At 41.7% G+C, this 24945-nt stretch overlaps 1 protein-coding gene across 3 annotated transcripts; it reads left to right on the top strand.

Annotated features, from left to right (window-relative positions):
- The first annotated feature begins 9112 nt into the window (after positions 1-9112).
- Positions 9113-23084, top strand: PTHLH (parathyroid hormone like hormone). Of its 3 annotated transcripts, XM_036076872.2 has the most exons (5): positions 10282-10580; positions 11488-11746; positions 12314-12436; positions 18051-18473; positions 22612-23084. In XM_036076872.2, exons 3-5 carry the CDS (start codon positions 12336-12338, stop codon positions 22619-22621), a joined length of 534 nt encoding a protein of 177 aa, XP_035932765.1. In that variant the 5' UTR covers positions 10282-10580; positions 11488-11746; positions 12314-12335; the 3' UTR covers positions 22622-23084. The 3 variants fall into 3 exon arrangements, with proteins under 3 accessions (XP_035932767.1, XP_035932765.1, XP_035932766.1); XM_036076874.2 differs by lacking the exons at positions 10282-10580; positions 11488-11746 and adding an exon at positions 9113-9320; XM_036076873.2 differs by lacking the exons at positions 10282-10580; positions 11488-11746 and adding an exon at positions 11762-12103.
- The last annotated feature ends 1861 nt before the right edge of the window (positions 23085-24945 follow it).

The raw sequence follows: 24945 nt of genomic DNA, 5'->3' as shown, positions 1-24945 counted from the left end.
CATTTATTCCAGTAGGAGGAGCTAAACAATAAACAATGTGAGTAAAATATTTAATATGTCAAAATTTAAAGATTTATAATAAAAATATTAGTCAAGTATTTAGTAAATAAGAATGAAGAGATTCAGAGTTCTAAAGAGACTATAAGTCCCTTGTCATTAGTGTAACCCCAGACCTACCAGTGTCTGGCCTAGGAGATATTCAAGAAATATTTGTGAATGACTGAATGAACAAATGAATACTTTATGTTCTCTGAAAATAGCCCTGACACTTTATCTCAAACTCATACTAGATTTTCCTTTTTTATCTGCTTACTTCCAAAAAAGATTTGAAGTAACTTATAACAAAAAGGTAAAGAACGTAGCTTGAGCGACAAAGGAAGAAATAGAATCATGATGTATGGCTTTTTTTAAATCCAGGCTATTGTGGTGCTACAGTGGGTGATCAATAGCTTAATATCAATAATAATAATAATCAAGAGCTTAAATGAAAGTATATTTGATAGCAATTTCCCCAAAGTTGCATATATATTTTTCACATGACTTCTTCAAAAATACACTATATCCCTTATCAAAAACTGACAGGGGGCAGGTCCAAATGTGATTTTGAAAGAAAAGGGGGGGAAATGTCTTGATAAGGCATTTCCACCGGCATTAGGGCAATAATGCAAATGCATGTGTCTTTCTTTACAGTTCCAAGAGTAGGGACGCCTGGGTGACTCAGTCGGTTAAGCATCTGACTCTTGATTTCAACTCAGGTCATGATCTTAGGATCCTGAGATCGAGCCTGAGTTCCACCTCAGGCTCAGTACGGAGTCTCCTTCCTCCTTCTGTTCCTCCCCCTGCTCTTTTTCACTCTCTCTCAAATAAGTAAATAAATCTTCAAAAAAAATAAAGTTCCAAGTGTAGAATTTAGCCTAAAGTAGAATCTCAATAAATGCTGACATAAGACCATCAGATAAAATTGATTCTTGGACTATTTCTACAGTATGGCAATAAATCAGCATCAAAAAAAAAAGAACGTTCCTTTTATTTTGATCTGTTAGACCATCCTATGGTTTGCTTTCCAGCAAAGATGTTTAGTGTCTCAATAACCCTTGATCAAAGAAGGGTTTTTTCCAATCTCTTCAACTAAATATACAGCTTTCAAGAACCCACATGGGTGGGTGAGAGAGGCCAACAGTTGCCTAACCAGTCACATCAGCCAAATCAACCCCAACAGATCTGTGGATATGAGATGTGGCAACCAGAGCCAACATCATACTAGAGGCAATGTAGGGTCAGACAAAACTGAAGTCAAGTCCCAGTTCTAGTAATTATCTACCATAGTTGGGGCAGCAATCTATTGTAAATGAAATGAAGTCTTTGCCATCCTAAGTATAGGAGCTCAATAATATTTGTAATTATTATTGAATGTAGATAGCATCTGGGATGTTTTGGAGACTAGATTTCCGGGACATCAACAAGAAAGAAATTTAGGAAAATCGTATGGTAAGGTGAAAAGGGTAGGTTTCCTGAGACTTTAGAGTAGGAACTAGATAAGATCTTTAGATAAAACAATCATCTCGAGAAAGCAGCAGGTGTTGCTTACATAGAGGAGAACAATTGAGATGTTCTGGATGGTGCAAAAAGATATTAGAATTATAAGCTAGAGTCAAATTGGCCTACACAAGTCCAGATCAACAGGGATGAAGGCTCCTATAATATCCTGCCCCTCCCTCCCTAAGTGTGTGAAGGAGTTCAAGAGATTTTCAACCAGCAGCCAGGATAGCTCATCCCCTTCTTTGAAAAAGGTGTGAAAGTTAACATGGTAAGAAAGAAAAATACCTTCCCCTGTCTTACAGGCAATGGAAAGAATGATGGGGAGGCCATGGGGGTTCTTAATGATAAAGAAGCCCTTCCTTTAATTCCTGCTTTATTCCATTCTTCCCCTCCCTTCTATTCCTTCCACCTTCTCTTCCTCTTCCTTCCCTCTATTTTCTCTTTTCTTCCCTACCTCCTTCTATAAGGGTCTAAGATGGAGTGATTTCCTCATTGTTATTTGCCACTGGATTCTGGATAAGTCAGGTGCTAAAAGATGCTTTCAGGTTTTGGTTTGCTTGGATTAGACCTGATGTATTTTTCATTCTTCCTTTCTACATCTCCTAATGTAGAAAAGTGCAGCATTCAGATGAAAAATACATGGGTCATCAAGACAAGTTCTCCCATTGGAGAACAGGAAACGAAACTTGTGATGACTGTGAATGAACTCTCTGAGAACCAAATGAAAATCACAGAAATAGAAACCAGATGTAAGCAATCATGAATCCAGGGCAATACTCTGCCTCCAATTTATTTTTAGCAGAAATGTTATTAAAGTCTTTTCAGTACCGTAATTAATTTTCAAGGATTGCCATTAACCTCATAGCGTAAAATGGGACAAGAAAATTTTTTGCAAAAGTTTAGTGGAAAATATTGATTTTTAAAGTAGTTTGCTGTGTGTTTGGTGGTTGTTGGGGGTGTTCTATGGTTTTTCGTTTTCCCAGTTTGACCTAGGAGTAATGACTCTCTCACCAGAATGTAATCCGTCTTTAGATAATAGTGGCTGTTTATATATTTAGGATGTGTCAACCTCCTCAAGGCTGGGAAGTATCATAGCCTAATATAATATTTGGCTTTCAAGCTTTGGGTGTGCAACAAGAGGACCAACAGTCTTGTTGGTTAAAATCAACCCAAGGTATTAGAGTTTGGACATGAACTTGGCCTGCCCATGCCAGAGGGAATACAAGTACCTTCTTTCAGGCTCTGAATGAAATCATTAATTATGTCAGCAGCTCCAGCGATAGACCTGGAGACACTTTGCACTACTTAGCAAACAAGCTACCTTCTCAACTGTTTAGAAGTCTGGGGAAGATCTTAAAGATCTGTACCCACTGTACTTACACAGCCCTTTCCCTGCAAATCCTCAGACTCTCCTTGATCCTGTGTCTCTTTGGTTTTACCACACCGGGGTTGGAATGAGATGAGGGAAATATGTGGCTATGATGCCCAGACTGTGTATTATAGAACTAAAAGAACATCCTGGTGCACCTCGACAATGAAACTCTTTTAAAATGAGGGTTTTTGGAACCATATCAACCACACTTGAGTTCCTTCTCCATTTAAGGCCATCATAGGTCTTTTAAGGAGTAATTTAACTGCTATAGACATGTACATTTTTGCCTGTTAAGAACAGCTTTACAAAGAATATGACCTGTGTTTACAGGACAAAAAATTTTTTTAATCCTTTCCACAAAAAGCGGCTTCCTTTTTTTTTTTTTTTTTAACCATTAAAAATACTTTGGCAGTTTTATGTATAATTACAGCTTAGCAGGATGAGAATTAAAGAAACAAAGTACAACAAAATTCTGCTAAGGTCAGTTTAAATTTTCTTAACGTAAGTACTCTCACATAGTAATTGACTTTAGTATATTATGATACATCAAAAGTCCACATTTTTCCCCTCATTTACTAGTCTCTGGGAAGTGAAGCACAAATGAAATGAAGGGGGGAAATATCTTCAGGAAAAGCATGTAATACATGCACTGAGCATTAAGGAAAGAGAAGCTTTTGAGACTGAATGAGACACGGGATGCCCCCAAATCCACCACGATTTTAAAAAGAATATGCTTTACGAAAGGTTCCCAATAGCAGATCAAAGAGCTTCATAAACGAATTTTGAACGACAGATCTAAGATAATTAAAACTATGCTTTCATTTCTCAGAAGTGCAGGTAGAAAGAGCTACAATTCAATTTGATCCCACAGATATCTTCAGAAGACCAACTCTGGGCGCATAGCAGTATTGGACACATTGGGAAGGTAAGCACACAAAGGAGAGACTGATGGATTTTTTTTTCTTTTTAGCTTCCTAGACAATTATAGCAATTGAATGTTTAACTCTTGAAAGCAGGGGAAAAAAAAAAAAGAAAGACTAAAACAGTCCAGCAGCTTTAAGAGAGCTGCTGGTGAGAAGGATTAAAACCCTCTCTAATAAATGTATCAAATTTAATGGATAGAAGAATGAGATCTTAAAAATCTAATAAATGAGCTTTTGGGGAAAACTAATTTTTAAAAAATAAAGAAACTGGGGGGAATCAGATAAACTTTGAAGGGAAAATTCTCAATTGGTATCACCATGGGAGAGAGGAAAATGCTAAGGTACCAATAGAGGGGAGGTAGGAGGAAGAAGCACCTTAAGTTATGAGCAGATAAAGGATAAAAAAATGAAATCTATTTATATCATTTTATTTTTTCTCCTTTCTATGAAAGGAGAGTTAAGAGATGTATGGGGGAGGTTCACTATCAAATAATAGAATAGAATAGAACAAAACTCATCTTCTGAATTACAAAATAATAATATTAAAATATTATTATTCCAGTTTCATAACTTCCAAGGAACTGGGTACACACTTAAGTCTTATTTATTTTTATAAATAGAGAACAGGAAAGTAAAGGTTTTATATCAATTTTATTGACTTGGGAAAATATTTACAAGAATATATAGAAAGATTTCATTTTTCTGCATTAATTATTTTTATTTTGTAGATCCAGATACTGAGAGAGAGAAAAGCTATGAAAAATTATTGAATCATCAGACTTTCTATTTTATATCAGGCATTCTCAAGGTTGTTTATAAGCATATACACTCTTTCTCTCTCTTTTTTATAAGTACTGCACCACATAAGAAAAAAGGGTAAAAGCAACAAGCAATGTGTTCCAATGTGACGTCTTCTGATTTATGCAGAAATATACAAAAGGTTCTGTTAGGTACTGGATGTTAATTAGATATGCACTCCATAAACAAAGGCACAAAATTCAAATAAAATCTATAAATGTTTACAATATTTTGTAGTTTTTCATAGTATTTAAGGGAATTTGTTATTCAAATGGAGATGAGATGGCTAATAGAGATAAGTGGGGGGCATGGCCAAGAGAAATTAAAAGACAAAAAGGTAAAATGTGGTGACAATTAAGAAGACAAAACATTCTTTTCCTTAAATATGTATAAGAGCTTAATTAAGTTCATAAACAGTTCTTCAAAAGAATATGTCACAAGAACTGGGCAAAACGGACTTCAGGGAGAATGGACCTACAATATTGCATATTACATGGGAATTTCTTTGTTTCCTCCTTTGCTAAGAAGTGGCAATCACACCGTTCAGGGCTCTGGTGAATAATAAAGAACTCACTCCTCTGAGCAATAATATTTTACAAAGGACCCCAACCGCCCCTAGGAAAGCCCTGAGACACCCGACAATCTTCAGCAATAAAGTGGTTTTGCGGACATTCCCATAGCGATACTCTCCCGCATTCAGTTCATAGATGCTTTTAACCAATAGGGGAAGCATTAACAACACCATCGTGCTCGTTCGCTGGAGAATAGAACCTTAGCACAGCGAAGGGAAGTAGGCTGCTGGATGGACCAACGTTTCTCAAAGCAAGCTTAGTGTTGCCTGAGGGGGAAAGACACCTTCAGGAAGAAGCTAAAAGGAAACCCACAATTTGGACTCGATTTTGTTTCCGTCTATCTCTGGAATTCTGCCTCTGCGACAGCGCGTCCCGGAGTTGTGCAAACGAACACATCCAGCCTCGTGCCCGGCGCGCACCGGCTCTGTCGCCGGCAGGCTCAGGCTGCAGGGTGTCGCGGCCCCCGCCGTGCTGGGGGGGGGCGGGAAGGGAGACCGGGAGGGGGGTCCGCGCCTCTCCAGGACAGCCCGAACACGCATGTCAAGGTCTCTTAACCACCATGGACAGCTCACTGGCTTCCCCCAGCCAGCTCCGCGCTGTTCACAAACTCCACAGGAGCCACCAGCTAGGTTGATTTTTATGCCCTGGAGACATGCCATGTTCCACGGTCTACACCCCCCGCGATCGCCAACTGCAACCACTGAGCAGCTATATATAGACAGAGCGGGCTTCGAGAACTAATAACCCTCCTTGCCCTCCCATCAGTCCTTTAAGGTACCACTGGATTCTAAGAATCAGACGGAGAGAGTTGGCAGAGAGAACTTTGTTCCACGTCCCTTCATTTCCTCTCCTTGCCGGCGCGGCCCCTCACCCCGCCTTGGCTGTGCGGATTGTGTTAAATGAAATAAAACAGACGGGCCCCGGGGCTCTGGAGCTGCACCGACGGGAGGCGGGCTGGCAGAGGGCTAGTCCCGGGGCTTGGGGAAGAGGGAGTCGTCCCTGCACACCCCCCTGGGGACAGGGTCCTGGACCGGGACAGGGCCCAGGAGGGGGTGTTGGTGGAAGGGTGGGGTACATCTGCCCCCACCCTTCTCTTCCCCCACCCCCACTGGGAATTTATCGTCACCGTCTGCCAGGGGCTTATGTCAAGTTTGAGTCATAGATTGACCAGAAGGGAGAAGGGAGGGGAGAGCCCCGCTTGGAGGAAGTTCGCTCGCGCCTTCGGACCCTGTCCTCGGGTCATACTGTTCCCGAAGTTTCCTTTCGCCTGCAGCCAGGAGCGGGGCCCTCCTGCGAGGGGCGGGAGGGCTGGGCCGGCGACTTTGGCTGTACCCAGGAGCGAAACCACGCGCAAAACCCAGCGGGATGGGGCGGGGCGCGAAGGCCTCATTTCTACCGCCCGGGACAGAACGGATTCTGTGCGACAATCCCGAATCCAAATTCTCAGGGAAGGAAACCCCAAAACCCAGGAAACATAGCTAGACTGCCAAGGGGCTCCCAGGCCTCTGAACTTTCCAGCAAGCCTAGTATCCCCGGGAGCCAAGCCCTCATCCTCCTCGGGGATCGCATCTGCAACAGGCGAGCTAATTCTGTAGCGGGAGGCGGGGGGAGGCTGATAAAGATCGTCCAGAGGTGCTCATGCCTCTTTCGAGATCCTGCACTGCATCCCTGAAAGACACACACCTCGCCTCGCTGAGTCCGGCGCGCAACCACTGAGCCAGGAGACCCCAGAGAGGAAGCGTGCAGCTTTCATGCTTGCTTTCCAGAGGCCTTAATTCTGACAAGAGTCCCAGGAAGGGCAGGCAGAACCCGAAGACACCGTCATCACAAGCTGAAAGCGAAAGAGACACAACGCCCGTCTAACTGAGGGTGCCGGATGTCTTTGTGCCAGACGGGATGGGCACCCTACTCCGGGTGCTGCCTTGAGAAGAGACTGAGAGCTGCCCTGTTTTGCAGAGGTGGAGAATGGTGTTAGGGGAGTAAACAGCTTTCGAGGTCCCAATGACTCCCGTGGGCAGCGCCTTGCAGACAGCAGGGCTCACATTTTAAGAAAGGACGATTCTTCTACTCACAGAGGAGCTGGGAACCGGCCAGGAAGGCTGTGTGGCACCGCCCTATCCAAGATCAGTTGCAGGTTGAGGGGTTGTCGTCTGAGCCAGGTGGGACTCTCCCTGTGGTCTCGCACAAGTTCAGAGTTGCCTACTTCGAGGAGCCAAGAACTCGGCCCAGCCAAGGGCATCTGTCAGGCATCAGTCCAGGGTATCAGGACTCCTGTTCTTAACTGCTCCCCCTTTATCCCCCCACACCACCCCCTGCCACCCCCTCGCCCAACACACACACACAGGAGCACCATCCCTGGCCAGAAGACTCCTCAGAGGAGTTATGATGGTCATGGATTTAGGAGGTGCACAAGTACTTGACCTTGGAGAACTGGCCCCTAGAGACCCCCATTTCCTAAAGACCTTCTCAGCTCACATTGGCTTGTGGCCTCAGGGAAAAGTGCCTCACTACTGAACTTTCTGGTCCTGTTTGGGGAAAGCTGAACATGGCCCAGGATGTAGGGAAGGGTGAGGATCCTGTGAAACCCACTTTTCCAATAAGAGAATCCCATTAGCCCGTTGCATGTCTAGGCATTTCTCCCTGAGGCAGTTCCTGCAGATGTCAGCAACCAGCCCTATTCCTGGAGAAGGCAGCCTCTGTTTGGGTCTTATCATCTAACTAGGAAGACATTTAATAATCACACACCCTTTCCTAAGCCTACTTGGGATTTATTTTTTTTTTTAAACTTTTTTTTTTTTTTTAAAGATTTTATATATTTATTTATTCATGAGAGACAGAGAGAGAGAGAAGCAGAGGGAGAAGCAGGCTCCCAAGGAGCAGGGAGCCCGATGCGGGACTCGATCCCAGGACCCTGGGATCATGACCTGAGCCGAAGGCAGACGCTTAACCGTCTGAGCCACCCAGGCGCCCAAGCCTACCTGGGATTTAAATGCATTACATCCCTTTTTTTGCTACCTTGAGGTCAGCTGGCAATGGCCTCCTCTCAAGTCTCAGACCACATTCTAATAGAATCAAATAATAATTTTACTTGAGGTAATTTAGCAAACTTCTCTATGTAAACAAAGAAAAAGTTAGGAGAAGGGATGAGTTCAGTTGTTTGGTTTCATAAGATTTAGAAAAATAGCTTGGAGCTACAGACTGGCAAATGTTACTGGTAATAAGATAAGGGATGCTGATTGGTCAGAAGGGAATTTCTGAGCCCAGGTGCACTGTTTCCAGAGCTATAGGGACCTTTTCGGTTTGTATGTTTATTAGCTTGTTATTTGGGCTGAGGAGGGGAAAAGATGAAAAAGCTAAACATAAATGTTACGGTTTCTTACTTAATTGCAATAGGAGATATCCCTGGACATATACTTCAATTGGTTATTTTAACATGAATTTAGGAGTAAAAGTGTACTGAAAAGTTTAGAAAATCTCTTCTTAAAATTGGCATATAATGCTGCCATTGGGGACTGGAAGATGGAAGTCTGGGGCTTGCTCATGGGCTCGGCATTCGTGTAGGTGTAGATCTCACAATGCTAACTTGTCTTCACATGGAAATACTTCAGATTAAAGACAGGCCTTCAAATCCTCCTATTTGCTAAGGTGCATTTAAGTGATAGCAAGTCCTAAGCAAGCATTCAGCCTCTATTGGCACTCACTCTATGCCTAAGCAACCCCCCCCCAAAAAAACCCCAAACCCCTCCTAGTGTGGAGTCATCTCATTTGTAGTCGTGTTCTCAGCATTATCCTGGAGGTTACTCAGTTATATTGGGAACTAGATTATGATGTCAGAAAAATATCCTTTTCACAAGGGCAAGAAGTCAGGGTCCTGAGTATATATTGAGGAGAATTTCTACTCAAAGTAATAAACAGGGCAGCTTAGCAGAGCTACCTGCTTTCTAATAATTGCCTTTAGTGAGAACAGAAAAGCCTCCTTAGGAAGTTTTTAATTCATTTAAGACTTAATTTTACTTTTCTGAAGAACAGCAACAAAAATTATTTCTGGAAGAGACTGCTGAGAAGATCCCCTTCATTTGGCCAGAGGAGCAGAGAAGACTGTAAATCAAGGAAAAGGTGAAGTAATACATTATTAGGAAGCTTCAGGATTCCAAGTATATAACGACTATTTATTTTTCCTGTGTCTATATTTTCTCTTTTTGTGGAGGAGAGGAAATTCTAAAAATATTTGATAGATGTTTTGCCATTAACACCAGAAAAGTGTGTGGGGAAAAGAAAAGAGGGAGGGAGGGCGGTCCATTTTGTTTCATTAGTAGAAAAAGCAACCTAAATCAAAGCAGTCTATTGACGGCAGCCTTTAATTTATAATGTTCTGAGAGTATAATGAATTTATTTACGGCATAAGTGATTTGATATTTTCAACCTATGTTTTAACCTGTTATTGGGAGAGGGTTGACTTTTTAAAGCCTGAGTAGTTTGAAATTTGGCTAAGTACCTTTGGGTTTTTTATTGTGGAAGCAAATATTATCATTTTAATATTAGACAACTTGCAAATAGTTCATTTGTGATTTACTTTTAAAAAAAATTTTTTTTACAGATTTTCCCCCTTCAGATCGAATTAAGGCTCCTGCTTCTTTCTGGAAAGAATTTATTATAAATCAGAGTGTCAGAGATTCAAAGGTTGACATTTCTGAGCGCTGATACTTTGTCTTTTCATGCCATGCAAACAGATCTAACATTTAGAAATTCTTAAACGAAGGAAATTGTGGAAATTCCCAGATTTTTTTTTCCCAGTGGGAGGAAGCCAAGCTTTTTAAATATGGAGTTTAGGGTAATCAAATGAGGGAGAAAGGAGCTTGTGAGAAGGAGTGACTCCCACCCAAACTAAGCAGCTAATGTTAACTGCTAGCTATCTGCACTTAAAGAGGGGAAAAGGGAACCGAGATCAGCGAGGGAGAGGGCGCTGTTTCACCCACCCTCAGTAAAATCCGTGGTGCATCAGCCAGGAAGCCAGGCTTGATAAAGGTCAGGCTCCCTAAATCTCCTCAAATCTCCAAATCACACTCGCCTTCTAGAGAGTATTGAAACGTACCAGTGGGGCTGTCTATCTAGAAGACAAACATCCTTTGAATGGTTCCCAACTACCCGCGTTCATTTCAGACAGATAGAGGAGTCCGTGGGGCGGGCGTTCACATCCGCTCCAGTCCTTTCCTAGCTGATACTGCCCAGTAATTCAGAGCAGTCTTTCTTCCCCGCCCAATAGTTTGGGAAGAACCCCCTGCTTTCCCTTCGCTTCTCCGAGGCAGAGCCGCGTACAGCGATAGTTCCGCTTCATCTGTGGGCTGAAGCGACACGGATAGAATCATCCCAGAATATGTAACAGGGGACTGGGCTGGGGGTGGGCTGGGGTGGGGGCGAGAGAGTAGGCTGTCTGGGAAAGGGTGGGTTAGACTCTCGTCGGTGGGCGAAGGGGCCGTGTGCGCTCCCCAGGAGTGTCGGTCCACCTCGGCAATTCAAAAGAGGGTCTCCATCACGTATGCGGGTTTTCTTGGACCAGCTCCAGATGTCCTCAGCTGTTCTAAGACAGCAAGAAATGTAATCTCGACCTGAAGTCTGAAACCTTTTTTTACTCTTCTAAGCGAAGGATCTTCCCCCCACCCCTTAGCCGATGCTCCCCACTCAGCGGGTCCCTGGAAAGGGCCATGGAGGAGGGTTCCCATGTCGCTCCCCAAGCTCCCGGGCGGTCTTAGGGATCCTTAAAGCCACGGGCCAACCGCCCGCGACCTCCCCGCGGAGGATTCCGGGCGTCCGCGCTCTCCGGCCCCTGCTCCTTGGCCTCCGCCTTGCCCGTTCGCCCCCGGCGGCCTCGGCGGCCTCGGCGCCCGCGCGTCCAGCCGGGCGCCGTGCCTGTTCGGGCCGCCCGCACGCCCTCGGGGACCTCAGCTCGCAGCTCCGCCGTGCAGTCTGGGGCCGGTCGGACCCAGCGGGAGCTGGCAGATCCGCTCACGCCCCCGGCCCCGGGACGGCGCGGCGGGACCGGCGCTCTGGGGTGGGGCTCGGCGGACCTCCGGGCAGCCCCGGGGGCGGCCGAGCCGGAGGCGCGGGGAGCTCCGCCGCTCGCAGTACACTCCCAGCTCAGGGCTCCCCTCGGTTCGCTCGGGCCGCGCGGGGCCCGCTCGGGCCGCCCGTCGCCGCCCCCGCCCCCCGCGCGCCCGCGCCCTTGCTCGCCCCGCGCGCGTTCCAAGGGCGCCACCTCTTTGCGACTAGCTCACTTCTCCGGCAGGTTTGCCTGGGAGCGTGTGAACATTCCTCTGCTAGGCTTTCAACTCGCCTCCAACCTGCGCCGCCCGGCCAGCATGCCTCCCCGCCCGTGAAGCGGGGCCGCCGCTGCCCTGCCGCTCGGGCCGCCGCCTCCCCTCCGCGCCGCTATTAACCCGCCCTCGTTGCCACCTGGCCCTCCTGATCGACGACACACGCACTTGAAACTTGTTCTCAGGGTGTGTGGAATCAACTTTCCGGAAGCAACCAGCCCACCAGAGGAGGTAGACAGACAGCTATGTATATAAATGTGGGTCTCTACAAGTGGCTCTGGAACAAGACGGCCTAGTTCGCAAAGAAGCTGACTTCAGAGGGGGAAACTTTCTTCTCTTTTTAGGAAGGGGTTAGCTCTGCTCCACGAACCTGGGAGAACTGCCGGCCAGATTTAATTAGACATTGATAGGGAAGACGTGTAAACACGCTGCTCATCATTTGTGCATATATAAAAGCATTTCACGGTGGTTATTATTTCAGAGGAACGTCTCTGATTTTTGCTTTGTTTTGCTTTGTTTTCCTTTTGGTCCCTTTTTGCCTGTGTGGTTTTGGAAAAAGCACAGTTGCAGTAGCTGATTCCTAAATAAGTAAGTGCTGAGAGGCTTCAGAGAAAGTTTTTTTTTTTTTTTTTTTTTTTTTTTTGGTTTTTTGTTTTTGTTTTTGTTTTGTTTTTTTTCTTTGCAACTTGGGAGATGCCCTCGATGCAACTTGAGAGCCAGCTAAAACGGGGAGCGTGGTAGTCCCGGGAGATGGAGATTCCGGACTGACACTTCGGGCCCCTTTCCACTCTGTTGCAGGTCGCGAGAGCGAGAGGATACGATGCTGCGGAGGCTGGTTCAGCAGTGGAGCGTCGCGGTGTTCCTGCTGAGCTACTCGGTGCCCTCCTGCGGGCGCTCGGTGGAGGAGCTCGGCCGCCGGCTGTAAGTGCCCCGTCCTCCTCCGGGCGCCGGGTGAGGGCTGGGAAGGCCAGTGGGAGAGGCCGCCAGGCTGGGGCGCTGCCGAGGGCTCGCAGCGGTCACTGATGCTCCTTGCCCGAGTTAAAAAGCGGGGAGAGTCGTCTACCTGCCGGGGAGGCTGAGACCGAGTCCTCAACCCCGGCGGGAGCACTGGTTGAACCTCAAGGGGAGACTGGCAAGAGACAGATTTTCCATGAGTTTCCGTAAGAGGGAGCGCAGAATCTCCTCTAGACAAAGATCATCTGCCTGTAGTGAAAGGAAAAGGTTTTACTTCCAGGACCTGGGAAGGTTTTATTGCAAGAGACAGATAACTCGGAAGAAGCTGAGGGAGCCGGGGGACATATGTCTGTGTGCGTTTGATTTACAGACTGAATGTGGGTGGCAGTTTGTGTGTGAAAAGCAAAAGCCTTACATCTAACTTTATTATGAATGACATAATTTTAAGCATATAAAATGGACCACATTACATAATGAAGGCATATTATATAATAAAGTAGTAACAACTTTGCAATGGCACAACTCCAAAGTTAGTATTGATACAGCCCAGGAACGCTAGAGCGCTTGACTCCAAAATGAATATTAGGTGTGGAAACTTGTTTTTTCTTGGAATTATTGCTAACAGTTCTTTAATCTGGAGTCAAATATTTGCATTGTAGACCGAAAACTTGTATTTTGGCATTCTCATTTGGTGGTTCTTTTAAGGATAATTTTGACTTTAACATAATCATACATCCACGCACAGCAGAGAAATATTACCATGTTGTATGACTGAAAAGTTGGAAGAGCAGTCGAGTAACACTATCTTAATAATCTGTTGGACCGAGCAGTACGTTAATGTGTGTAATACCATCTTTGGGTGATCTTTAAGCTGCACACTCAGTGTTCAGGATGGGAAAACCATAAAGTTGGAGAACTGAGAGGAGTTTGCCTCTGGAGAAGGAATTAAGGAGCTTTTACACTAACAATAAAAATAGCAATATCCAATATTTACAATCAAGTTCATGGTGCTTCCTTGTAAATTCCCGAGGGTGTACAAAAAGGCAACTGTTTTATATGTGCCCTTGGTCTATTATTATTAGAGCAGAAAATCCTTAAATGAAATTACTTTAGACATGTCTGAACCTTGGCACCAAAATGAAAATCTATTACGAATCTCCTAAGGCAAATTGTGTAGAACATTGTACTGAAGATAAAGCTTCATTGTATTCTTCAAATCAACGTTTTGCTGATGTATTTCTGAAAATTGTCTTCAGACTTTTTGCTCCTTTTAAGACTTGTATTAAATTATTTAAAGTCCATATATAAATATAGATGAAGAGTGAATTTTTAAAAGCATGCTTAAATACTGGCCAAGAAATACTGTCTTGGAACAGAGCCAGTTTTTTCTTTAGAGTTGCTTGAGAAATACCTGTTTTCTCTTTTGAGAAACAGTAAATGGACCATGATTAAATCCACAGTTATGACATAAAAATAGTGCTAAGTTGTCCTAAAGGTTATTTTTAACTCTTTCTTTGTTGCACCTTGCAAAATACACATCAGAAACCATTTAACAGCCAGAGACTCTGTTATAGTTTTGTTTGTGGTGAAATACAATATTGTAGTTAAACACTCACGCTCAGCAGATGGTTATAAAACTACCACAAAACATTCTTATAGTTAATGGCTAATAGATCATCATATTACAGCCATGGTTTTTCATGAAGGCTGAAATCATCAGTAGATGAAGATGTTTCATCAAATTATTACAGCCAAATGAAGTTTAAAAAAAACAAGTCATTATTTTTGCTTTGCTGCCAAGTAATAGTAAATTTTGTGTGCTAGACAAAACATTAGTGTACTATTATACTAAATCAACCTAATTTCTTGAAAGAAATGTTAACATATAATCAAATCATATTACTCCCCAATTACTTTTCACACCAAGTATTAGGAAACTGCTTTAGATGTTTTTTCTAACTAGGGAATGACTTTGGAGGGTGTGTGTGTGGGGGGGGGGGGGGGACTACTACAACAATAACACTTCCTAAGCCACGCAAAGGAGGCAATTATAAGTTGTCATAGTCCAAAAGATTTTAATTAATGGGGCTAGAGCATGAAAAATTTGGAAGTTGGAAAGTGAGGCCTATAGACATTCTTGTCCCAATGAACATGACTTTCAGCAGGTAGCAACCTTTGTGTTTAAGTTAGAGAGGGAATTCCAGCAGATTCAGAAACCTAAAACATAATTGGCTGATTTGCTTGGGAGCCAGACTGGGTCTATTCCATTTAATGAAAAGCATAACTTTTGACTGAGTCATTTGGGTTGGAAGGGACTTGTGGTGAGTCATCTTCACTCTAAGACCCGAACCCTGACTCGTGCATGTACCACAGAACTTTTCTTCTCAAACCCAGACTCCTTCCTAAGTAGCTGAGCATCGGCACAAGCATGCTGCTCCTTCCTGTGTTGGAAGAGGCAGTCCTATCACTCCCTTTACTCCCTGCGTTCCTTGATAGAACCTTGAATTTACTCTTCTTCCCTGAAAACTCCCTTGAGAGTTATTTCTCTTTAGAGCAGAAGAGCTATATTTTGACTGGATTTATACTTATCTGTGTTAAGCATTTCCTCCATATTTCTGAAAATTTTTTTACAATAATCAAAGGAGACCATAAACGTACCATATGAGGATTGTAACAAATGCCGTGTGAACCACTGGGCTAGGGGATGTTTGCAGATGTATAGAGTAATAGACTATTATTGAGGCCATATTTATCACTTAAATATTTCAGAATTATCTAAATGGAAAGCCTCCTTAATTTAGATTCATTGCTCCCCACCTATGTATATCTAGCTTGTACATGCTAGTAATTTACCCTTGTGTCGGTTTGTGTCTTGTTTTGAAAATAAATAAAACACTCTAGGGATCTTATTCCCTTGTTGACCATAAAGATAGTATTATATTCCTGCTCTTCCGGTGCAGTTGCCCAATCAGAAATTCATTCTTCACAATATTTTCAATGCAGAAGTCTTTGAGCTGTTCCTTGTGTTCACAGCGTTTGAGATTTAGCATTTAAGAAAATCTGTGTTTTCTAGTATTATGTTAACAATTACTCCTAAAAGGCAGAAAGAATCTTGGTACCTCCACACAAGAGAGACACTATTTTAAACTGGACAGAGTTGTGCCATCTTTGTAGACTTTTATAAAACAGGAGGGTAGCGTGAGCCCTCCTTTTCTCATGAGAACCATCCTGAGAAAGTACAGTTCTTGGGTTAAGAAGGCACTGTGACTCACAGTTGACAGGCTGGCCAAGATGACAGGTATATATGCCAGGCAGAGGGGGAATAGAAGCAGGGGTGGCCTGATTAGAACAGACCGACTATTAAAAGTTTTGGCTTTGAGTTAAGCTAGAATGGGTTATATTATACATTTGGAGAGCAATACAGATGGGGTGGTTATCTGCCAGGGATTGAGAAAGAAAGAAAAGCCCCAGATCCTATAAATGATCACTGGTTCGGAACTTCCTTTCATGTGACATTTTGCTAAAGGATACTTATTAAACTGCAATACTTATGAAATATGCAATTAATTCAGACCTATTCTTTAAAAATGTTATTAGGGAGTATAAATGTATTATACCAAAACCTCAAATTTGTATATTATTAAAAGTTTCCAGAATACTAACTGTTGCCATAAAGTAAGTGAATTTTAATCTAGTCACATGTGGCACCTTCAAAAAGGAAGAGAGACTCCTTCATGCCTCATTTAAACCAGGCTCCTGTTAAATTCCTTTCCATTAAGTCATGTCTTTTTTGAACAAGCTGCATGGCTTCAAGTCGGTCCACACACTAAAATACTAAAAGGAAGCTGGGATTCTGGCTATAAGGTCTAGAGAAATAATGCCTGTATTTTCATGTCTTACTCTTCTTTGACTCACAGTATCACTAGAAAATCTCTCAGTTTCCCCCAGTGATAATCCAAACTCTAGAAATCCTAGTTCCTTATTTTGGGGGATGAAAATGGCCTTGCTGGAGCAGTAAGCTTGATCTTCAAGGAAGCTGACAAATTGCTCTCCATTTGCCCACTGTCCCTCATGGTTCCCACCACAGGCTTTTTACTCTATGCCCTTCACTTCTTGTTTCCTCAGCATACACTTCCACTTCCACAGGAGAAAGGATTGAGGTCGTTGAAAGGCAATCTTTGGTTTCAGAATCAGAGGACCTGGTTTGTGGATCCCTGGTTCTGTCATTGAATCTCTCTGACCCTCAACTTCCCTATCTATAAAATGAAGATAATGCTATTTTTATTGTCATATTTCTTGGAGGAGTTAAAGAAGTTGTACTAATGAAGGCAAATAAGGGACCCAGATACTGTGTGTGAGAGAGGTAAGAATACATGGGAGATAGCCCTGTGAAGTACCCTCAGACACTTGACAGAAAACCACTTTGAAGAGTTACCCAGTGGTAGAAATTGGAGTAAGGTAAGGCAGAGCTGAAGCAGGCATGATATGACTGATTAATCTATGTGATCCCTGCATATGGTTAATAATATACACACAGAATAATACAAGAATATGTGGATGGACATTTAAACAAGAGTCAGGGTGCCATCTAAGAGGATTGATGGGAAATTAGTTTGTTCTTTTCATTAGAGTGTTGTTTAAACCGAAAAGTCACTTCATACTTGTTCCTAGAGACATTTTTTAAGACAAAGAGAACAAGTAGAAAAGTGAATGTCTCACTTAAGTCCTAAGGATAATACCCTCTGCAATTCTAAATTAAAAAAAAAAAAAAAGTAACTTGATGCATGGAAGAAATAGAATGATCTCAATTTAAACACAAAGAAACCCATTTTAAAGAGACCACCCACTACTTTACAGAAAAATACACATACTCTCTCTCTCTGACACTTGGCTTTCAAATATAGGCTCCTGGTAGCCTATACTCTACTCCTCATATTAAAATTCAGTCTAAAAAAATAAATAAATAAAATAAAATAAAATAAAATAAAATTCAGTCTGTTAGGTAGTTCCCTAGACAGGCTCTACTGCTCACTTCATCTCCAGCCTCTGTTTGCCTTTACTCTTACAGCTTGCTGTTCTTTGAGATTCAGTATTACTATTTTCTTACGAGGGGAGTGGTGTGTGTGTGTGTGGGTGGGTGTGCGTGCATGCGTGTGCACCGGGGTGAGTACTCAAGTACATTCAGCCTCCTTTTAATTTCACGGGCTAGGACGTCTGGATTTATTTTCCCAGCACAAGTCTAAAAAACATGAAAAGCTCAGTTTTTTCTGTCCATTGCTGAGAATAACTGAATCATAATGTTTTAAGTTGAGAAGACAGCATAGAAATCTCTGAATCTGACCCTGCCTTTTAAATGGAGAGGCCCATGTTCTCACCGAAGCCACAGACCTGGGGAGCGGCATAAATGGGATTTGGGGCTGCAGACTCCAAACTGCCCACACTTCCGTTCCCTCTCTGCTCTTTCCCCGCTCCACAAGTTTGCTTCCCTTCCAGCTTATGCCTTTCCTCTTGTCTTGGAGGTCTATACCAACAACTAAAATATTATCATTTTCTTCCTCTCCTGCTGTTTTTTCCCTTAAAGCAAAAGAGCTGTGTCTGAACATCAGCTCCTTCATGACAAGGGGAAATCTATCCAAGACTTACGGCGACGATTCTTCCTTCACCACCTGATCGCAGAAATCCACACAGCTGAAATCAGAGCTACCTCGGAGGTGTCCCCTAACTCCAAGCCTGCTCCCAACACAAAGAACCACCCCGTCCGATTCGGGTCTGATGATGAGGGCAGATACCTAACTCAGGAAACCAACAAGGTAGAGACATACAAAGAGCAGCCACTGAAGACACCTGGCAAGAAAAAGAAAGGCAAACCTGGAAAACGCAAGGAGCAGGAAAAAAAGAAACGGCGCACTCGGTCTGCCTGGCTCAACTCTGGCGTGGCTGGGAGTGGGCGAGAAGGGGACCACCCATATGACATCTCTGTGACATCGCCGGAGCTCAATTTACAGTAAGTGGCTTCTATGCCCCATAGACTTTCCTTGGTGTGGCCCCCAGCTGGGGTGTGTAGGGTCCTTCCACCCACCACAGCTTGAACAAACCTAGAATGTCCTCCCTTTCTGTGCCTCTATCCATTGCTCCACAATTTAAAACCTTACAAAAGCAAGATGGCTCAGAATATTATCTGCCCTCAAGCAGTGTCCTCCCACCCCCTAAACACAAACGGGGCTTGGATAACCTGTGTCTATTCCTCCACCATCTCAACCCCAACACCAATCCTTTACTACTCTACCAAAGATTTTCCCTTCTTAGTCCAGCTTCGGAAGCCTGGGACCATCTTCATCATTTGCTGCAGAAGTATATTTATTTCCCTACTCTCACACCTTGGCAAACTTTCTTGATCGTTTTGTCATTTCTTACTTTTTTTTTTCACTTCAGGGGCGAACCCAGAAGGCTTTGATATGATCTACAAACACCACAGAACAATACTGTACCATAGACGATTCTGAGCCGGTCACATTTTCCATTTAATTATATTTAATTAAACCTTAAATTTATTTTCATTTAAATCAACATTAAACACTTAAACACACACTCTCAATTTGTTTAATTAAATTTAACTCTTGTTTCTACCAACTCATGAAAAAAAAGTCATGAATGCTGAAAATTTTTAAGTTTTGACTTGCGAAGGACAACAGTTTTTTCTCATGTATCTATTTATCCACTGGCAAGTTGAAATAATTTTTCCAGGGTATTGCAGTACGAATAATAAGACTTCACATTTACATGGCTTGTTCATCCTTGGCTCATGGATGCAGGTGGTAATGGCATTCACTGACTTCGGGGTCAAATACCTTCAGTTCAGTTCAGGTCTTGGGTCTGAACTTATTAAAGTTCACAACCGTGGGCAAGTTACATGGTCTAAGATTCACTTTTCTCTTCTGTGAAATGAAGATAATGATTATAACAACCTCACAGGGCTGGGTGAAGATTAAACGAGATTACATGGGTTACATGCTTGTCATAGTAAACAATAAAGCGTAACTTGTTGTTTTGGTACTTTTAGATCTAGTGCTGATTGTTCTATCTATCTGGATATGTGTGTTTCTGTGAGGTGAAAAAGCAGCAAATATTAACCTCATTTTATAAACCAGAAAGCCAAGGCAATCCATGGCTAAATGACCTCAACAGCCCTGGGAACTGGGATAGGTAGTCCTCAGAACTGGATTTGTTTCCCCTTTTCTGGATATTTGGACCAGCACTGTGTTAGTGCTGCCTCCTGATTCAGGCATTTTCACCGACAGGATCTTTTCTGGTTTTTGCTTTTCAGTATCGCTCTTCTGTGGGGTTTGAAAGAAAGAGGAAACCACACAAGGACGTGTCATATGCAGCTAATTATCTCATTAATTAGAGTCCCTCGTTATTTCTCCAGGCCTTTCCTCTGACTAGTAGAGATAGGATTACAGGGTGATATTTCAAAGGGGAGTTTGAACCTACTTACCATCACTTGTCTCTTAGATTTAGGTTGACAAAACTCATCATTAAATAGCATATAAAATGATAATTATATTGGACAAATATTTCCACTTCAGTAATTAAGGAGTAATGACACTAGAGAAACCTTCAGCAGAGTGAATGACCTATTATGCAAATATCTAACGGATCTGTAATGGGTAACAAACCCTGTAAATCTTGGCTCAAAGCACATATTCAGTGTATTTTAAGATAGGATCCTAACTGTACATACTTAGAACTAATGCAAGGGCTTTATTGTCAGAGCCTATTTTTTATCCATTGTCTTACTCTGTGTGTACATACATTTATTAGAGTTCTGAAAACGAAAGTATACTTTTTTATGGATTTCGTTTATTTAGGATTTGCAATGCTCTGAAGTATCTGGGAATTTAATGAAATTCAGCACTCATCAATTCTTATGCCCACAGCTACCCCTATGTTAAAGAGATCTAGTAAAAATTAGGCCGTGGCCTAATCAAATCCAGACCTAGAACTGAAAGAAATAGAATGTGTCTGCTTTCTCCTTTCTGTTCCCTGGTTGTGAGGGACGTTCATGGAAAGCATTGTTTGTTTGGCAGCCAGATGTTGGCCCTCTCCCAGTACAACCCAACAGAGGTGCAGGGAAGATCGGGGAAATTTAGGAGTGTACTGATGAGACTCTGTGGGGCTATGCAAATGTTCTAATCCAAAGAGAATCTTTTCAGAATAACTATTTTGCAGTTTCATAAGCCACCAACCTTTTATTAGTGTCCTCTCTTTAGTCTCTTTGCATTATTATACAGTGATCTGATGATATGGCAAGCACAAATTTTAGTAAAATATATGTATTTCTTAAGAGAAACTACTGAGCTAAAACTGTCTGGCTCCTCTCCCATGAACCAGTGGGAGGTATATAGTTCAAATGTTGGAAATTACATTTTGGAATTTTTGATGTTGTAAATGAGATGTCCAGATACAGTAGGACTCATTTAATTGAGACCATATATTTTGCCTTGGTAAATACTGACTTAGAAATAATACAAAAGCTTGTCAATATTCAAAACAGACTCTAAAGTGTTGTCATACACACACACACACATACACACACACACACACAAAACATACACATACACTTTCAGGTCATGTTATATGTTTTACTTGGCTATTCCAAAACGTGCCATTATAACAAGCAAACTGGCTGGACAAGGGGAAATATAATTAAAAGATCTTTTCCTTGGTCCTTTATTTCTTTTCTCTTTCCTTCCTTCTGAGGAAATAATTGTTCAAAATACTCGTCATTCCCTCCCTGCTTGCATCATTCTTAAGTTCAATTCACTAGATACCTTTCAGTACAAAAACATTTTAAAATTGATACAGCACACAAATTATTGAGTTTCACAGTCACCTTTTGGGCTTTATTCATAACATACATCCACCCACCATTAAAAATGTTAATCTTAAGTTATTTTCTCTGCAGTTAGGAGCTATTTTGCCATTCCAATCAAAACGATTGCTGAAGATGTCAATTTCTTAAGACATTAAAACACCCTAAATGTTCAACTTGCTTTTATTTCTTCAAGCTGCACAAAAAGTTCCTAAATTGTCAAGAGTTGGCTCTTCTGTAGGTCTCACCCCCATATGAGTCTACCATGTAAAACTCTGCCCACACTCTGGCTGTTAATGCAATGGCACAGCCAATCGAGTTCCATTCTATAGGTGCTTCCTTAGAAACCACTGAAATAGACACACAAAGAGAAGAGAAAGCAGAGAAAATGCTGCTGGCCCATCTTAAAATACTGTCACTACAGTGTTTTAGAAAGAGTTAGAAAAGGTGTCAATCCCCGATGGTAATTTATTCTGCGTGATAAACACAGTAAGCTGAAATACTGCTATTTTATACTTTCAAATCAATTGATTCTTATTCCCTAATTTAAGATGAGCTTTCCCAATTTCTAATTCCAGATCAATTCCAAAAACCAGCAGAGTGAGAGACAAATAGTTCTTAGTTTTGACTTCAAAAACTAAAATCCAAAAATAGTTTCGTTCATTAGTGTTTAAGGACAGCTAATGGAATGACTGATATCATCAAATCACCAATCAAACATACTGTTCAATTACACATCCTTCCAACATTTACTCCAAATCACACCCTCTACTCTCCTAACAGCTATTATCTTAGCGAAAGTTTGGCCAAATGGAAACCTGAACAGAATAAGCAAATTCTGGATCACCCACGTCAGGCATCGCTGGGGAATAAACTTCTAGCAAGGTGTATTTGATGATGGACTGCACAACCTAGCCTTATTTCCAGACTCTCGAATGTGTCCCTTCTCCTCCAATTGACTTTCCAATTGGCAGCTTTGGAAAATTCTCCCAGGGTTTCCTTTTTCAGACAGAGTCTATAGAATTAGAAATGCAAGCCTTTTCTCTTCCTTCACTACATTGATCATTCGATCATATTGAAGACCCTGCTGTAGCAAAGGTTCTGGAGAATCAGGTGGATCCCACTGATACCTCCTATTGGGAATATTTACAAGAAATCCCTGGAATCTTTTCCATTGTAATTCTGTGTTCCTTTATTTTTTATGCCTTTTCATTTGTTAAGGAGAATTAACCTATTTTCTCCTCTTCATTCCCTTCCTTCTCTTTTTCAGGAGGCATTGAAATTTTTAGCAAAGACCTTCAGAGGACGTATTACAGGATTCTGTAATAGTGAACATATGGAAAGTATTAGAAATATTTATTGTCTGTAAATACTGTAAATGCATTGGAATAAAACTGTCTTCCCCATTGCTCTATGAAACTGCACATTGGTCATTGTGAATATTTTTTTTTTTTTTGCCAAGGCTAATCCAATTATTATTATCACAATTACCATAATTTATTTTGTCAACTGATGTATTTATTTTGTAAATGTATCTTGGTGCTGCTGAATTTCTCTATTTTTTGTAACATAATGCACTTTAGATATACATATCAAGTATGTTGATAAATGACACAATAAAGTGTCTTTATTTTGTGGTTGATTTTAATAATGCCTAAATATAATTATCCAAACTGATTTTCCTCTGCATGTAAAAATAGCAGTATTTTAAATTTGTAAAGAATGTCTAATAAAATATAATCTAAATTACATCATGACTCAGAAGGTGAATTATGTATACCCTTTAAAATTTCTACTAGAAGGAACATGATGTAATATTTTTAACTGTATTTGAATATGGTTTTCAGTATAATATGTTTTTATTGGTACATATTCCAACATTTTCACATTAGCTTTTAGTTAAAAACCACTTAAAATGTATTTCGTCCAATATTTAAGTTCAGTTCAATGGAATGGCTGAACTATGTAGACATCTTTTTATGAGGTATGTCCAGTTTGAAGTGAAGATGGGAGAGGGCAGGAAAAAAGCAGAGAAGTCAGGAGAAAAGATTATAGAAACTCAATCCAGAGAGTCAGCCAGAGCTGAGAAAAGGGAAAGAGGCAGATCAGGAGCCTTAAGGCCAGGGGCAATTTTCACCAATGTAAAGTTTAATTTGAAAGAGCTTGCTCTTACTGACAAGCATAAAAGAGCTACTTGAGAATTTTACCAGAGAAAGGGAAAAGGACTGAGATCTGGAAAATACGTAATAACTCAAAAAAACATTCCCTGAGGAAGACTGCTTTCCTGTTGTATCACTCACGGCTCCAGGGACTTGGGTTGCCAACAGCATGGTGTGACACCATATGCAATCACCTTTCCACTGTGAGTGTCATCCTACTTGTTCCTACCTCTATGTTCAGATGAAAACAGACGTCTTTTCTTCTACAGAATTTTTTCTTTAACTGTCCACAGCTTAGGACCCACCCATCAGTAAAACAATACAACAAAACAAAAAGTCTATGAATCAAGCAAGCACATATTTGGGATGTATTCTGTTTATGCTCCCAATCCTGTTAGATATCTTTTAGATGTTTGGAAGATGCACAAGAAGTAAAATACTGTAACTGTCCTCATGACTCTCTCATTCTAGTGGGTAGATTATACATACATTTATAAGAAACAACTAAATGCTGGATTCAAGAAACTATTAAATGATCCAAGGTTCTACAAACATTTTATTTTTTTAAGATTTTATTTATTTGACAGAGAGAGACACAGGAAGAGAGGGAACACAAACAGGGAGAGTGGGAGAGGGAGAAGCAGGCTTCCCGCGGAGCAGGGAGCCGGATGCGGGGCTCGATCCCAGGATCCTGGGAACATGACCTGAGCCAAAGGCAGACACTTAACAACTGAGCCACCCAGGCGCCCCTCTACAAACATTTTAAAAAGGAAAGATACACACAAAGGGAGAGATTGGTCTGAGCTCTATGTGATTAGAATAATGTTTCTGGGATATTCAAATATTTAAAGATTGAACTTATTCATATTTTCATTTGAGTCCCATAGCCTTCAAAAGTGGACCCATCTTACTATTTTTTGGTAAGAAATGTGGACCTATGTGAATAAGCAAAACCTAGAATTTGTGCTTAGCTTCACATATGGATTTGCTGGATATGGTTTTTAGCATTCAAAAATTGAAGGCCAACTCACTAAACCTGTATAATGCAACTAGTTTGGAGTACCATAACAACAGATATGACCACATTTTGCAAAACTCCATCTGAAACTCTAAATCTTAAGATTGCACCAAATCCATCTAAGTTGTTCACATGAAAATATGTTTTTTAAACACTGGCTTGGTAAATACTTGAACATTAAAGCAAGGAAGTATCAGGTTCAGGTCATCTTTAAGTTTTTCTTCACCAATAGCCCATCCCTGAAAAGAAAAGGGGGAAGAGGGAACTTGGGAATTTATGGTTATCAAATCTCACCAAAGCATTATTAATACAATTATTGCCTTTAGAGTCATATGAAGGTCTTCGAGCAATGGTAAAGACTAAAATCATAGGATAAGGCATGGAGTGGAAAGATGAAGGAAGCAAAAAAGCCTTTTAAGAACAAATG

Source organism: Halichoerus grypus, chromosome 6 (genome assembly GCF_964656455.1).
Source record: "Halichoerus grypus chromosome 6, mHalGry1.hap1.1, whole genome shotgun sequence".
Taxonomy (NCBI): domain Eukaryota; kingdom Metazoa; phylum Chordata; class Mammalia; order Carnivora; family Phocidae; genus Halichoerus; species Halichoerus grypus.
The sequence above is the reverse complement of the archived record's forward strand: the minus strand, read 5'-3'. Positions and strand labels throughout refer to the sequence as shown.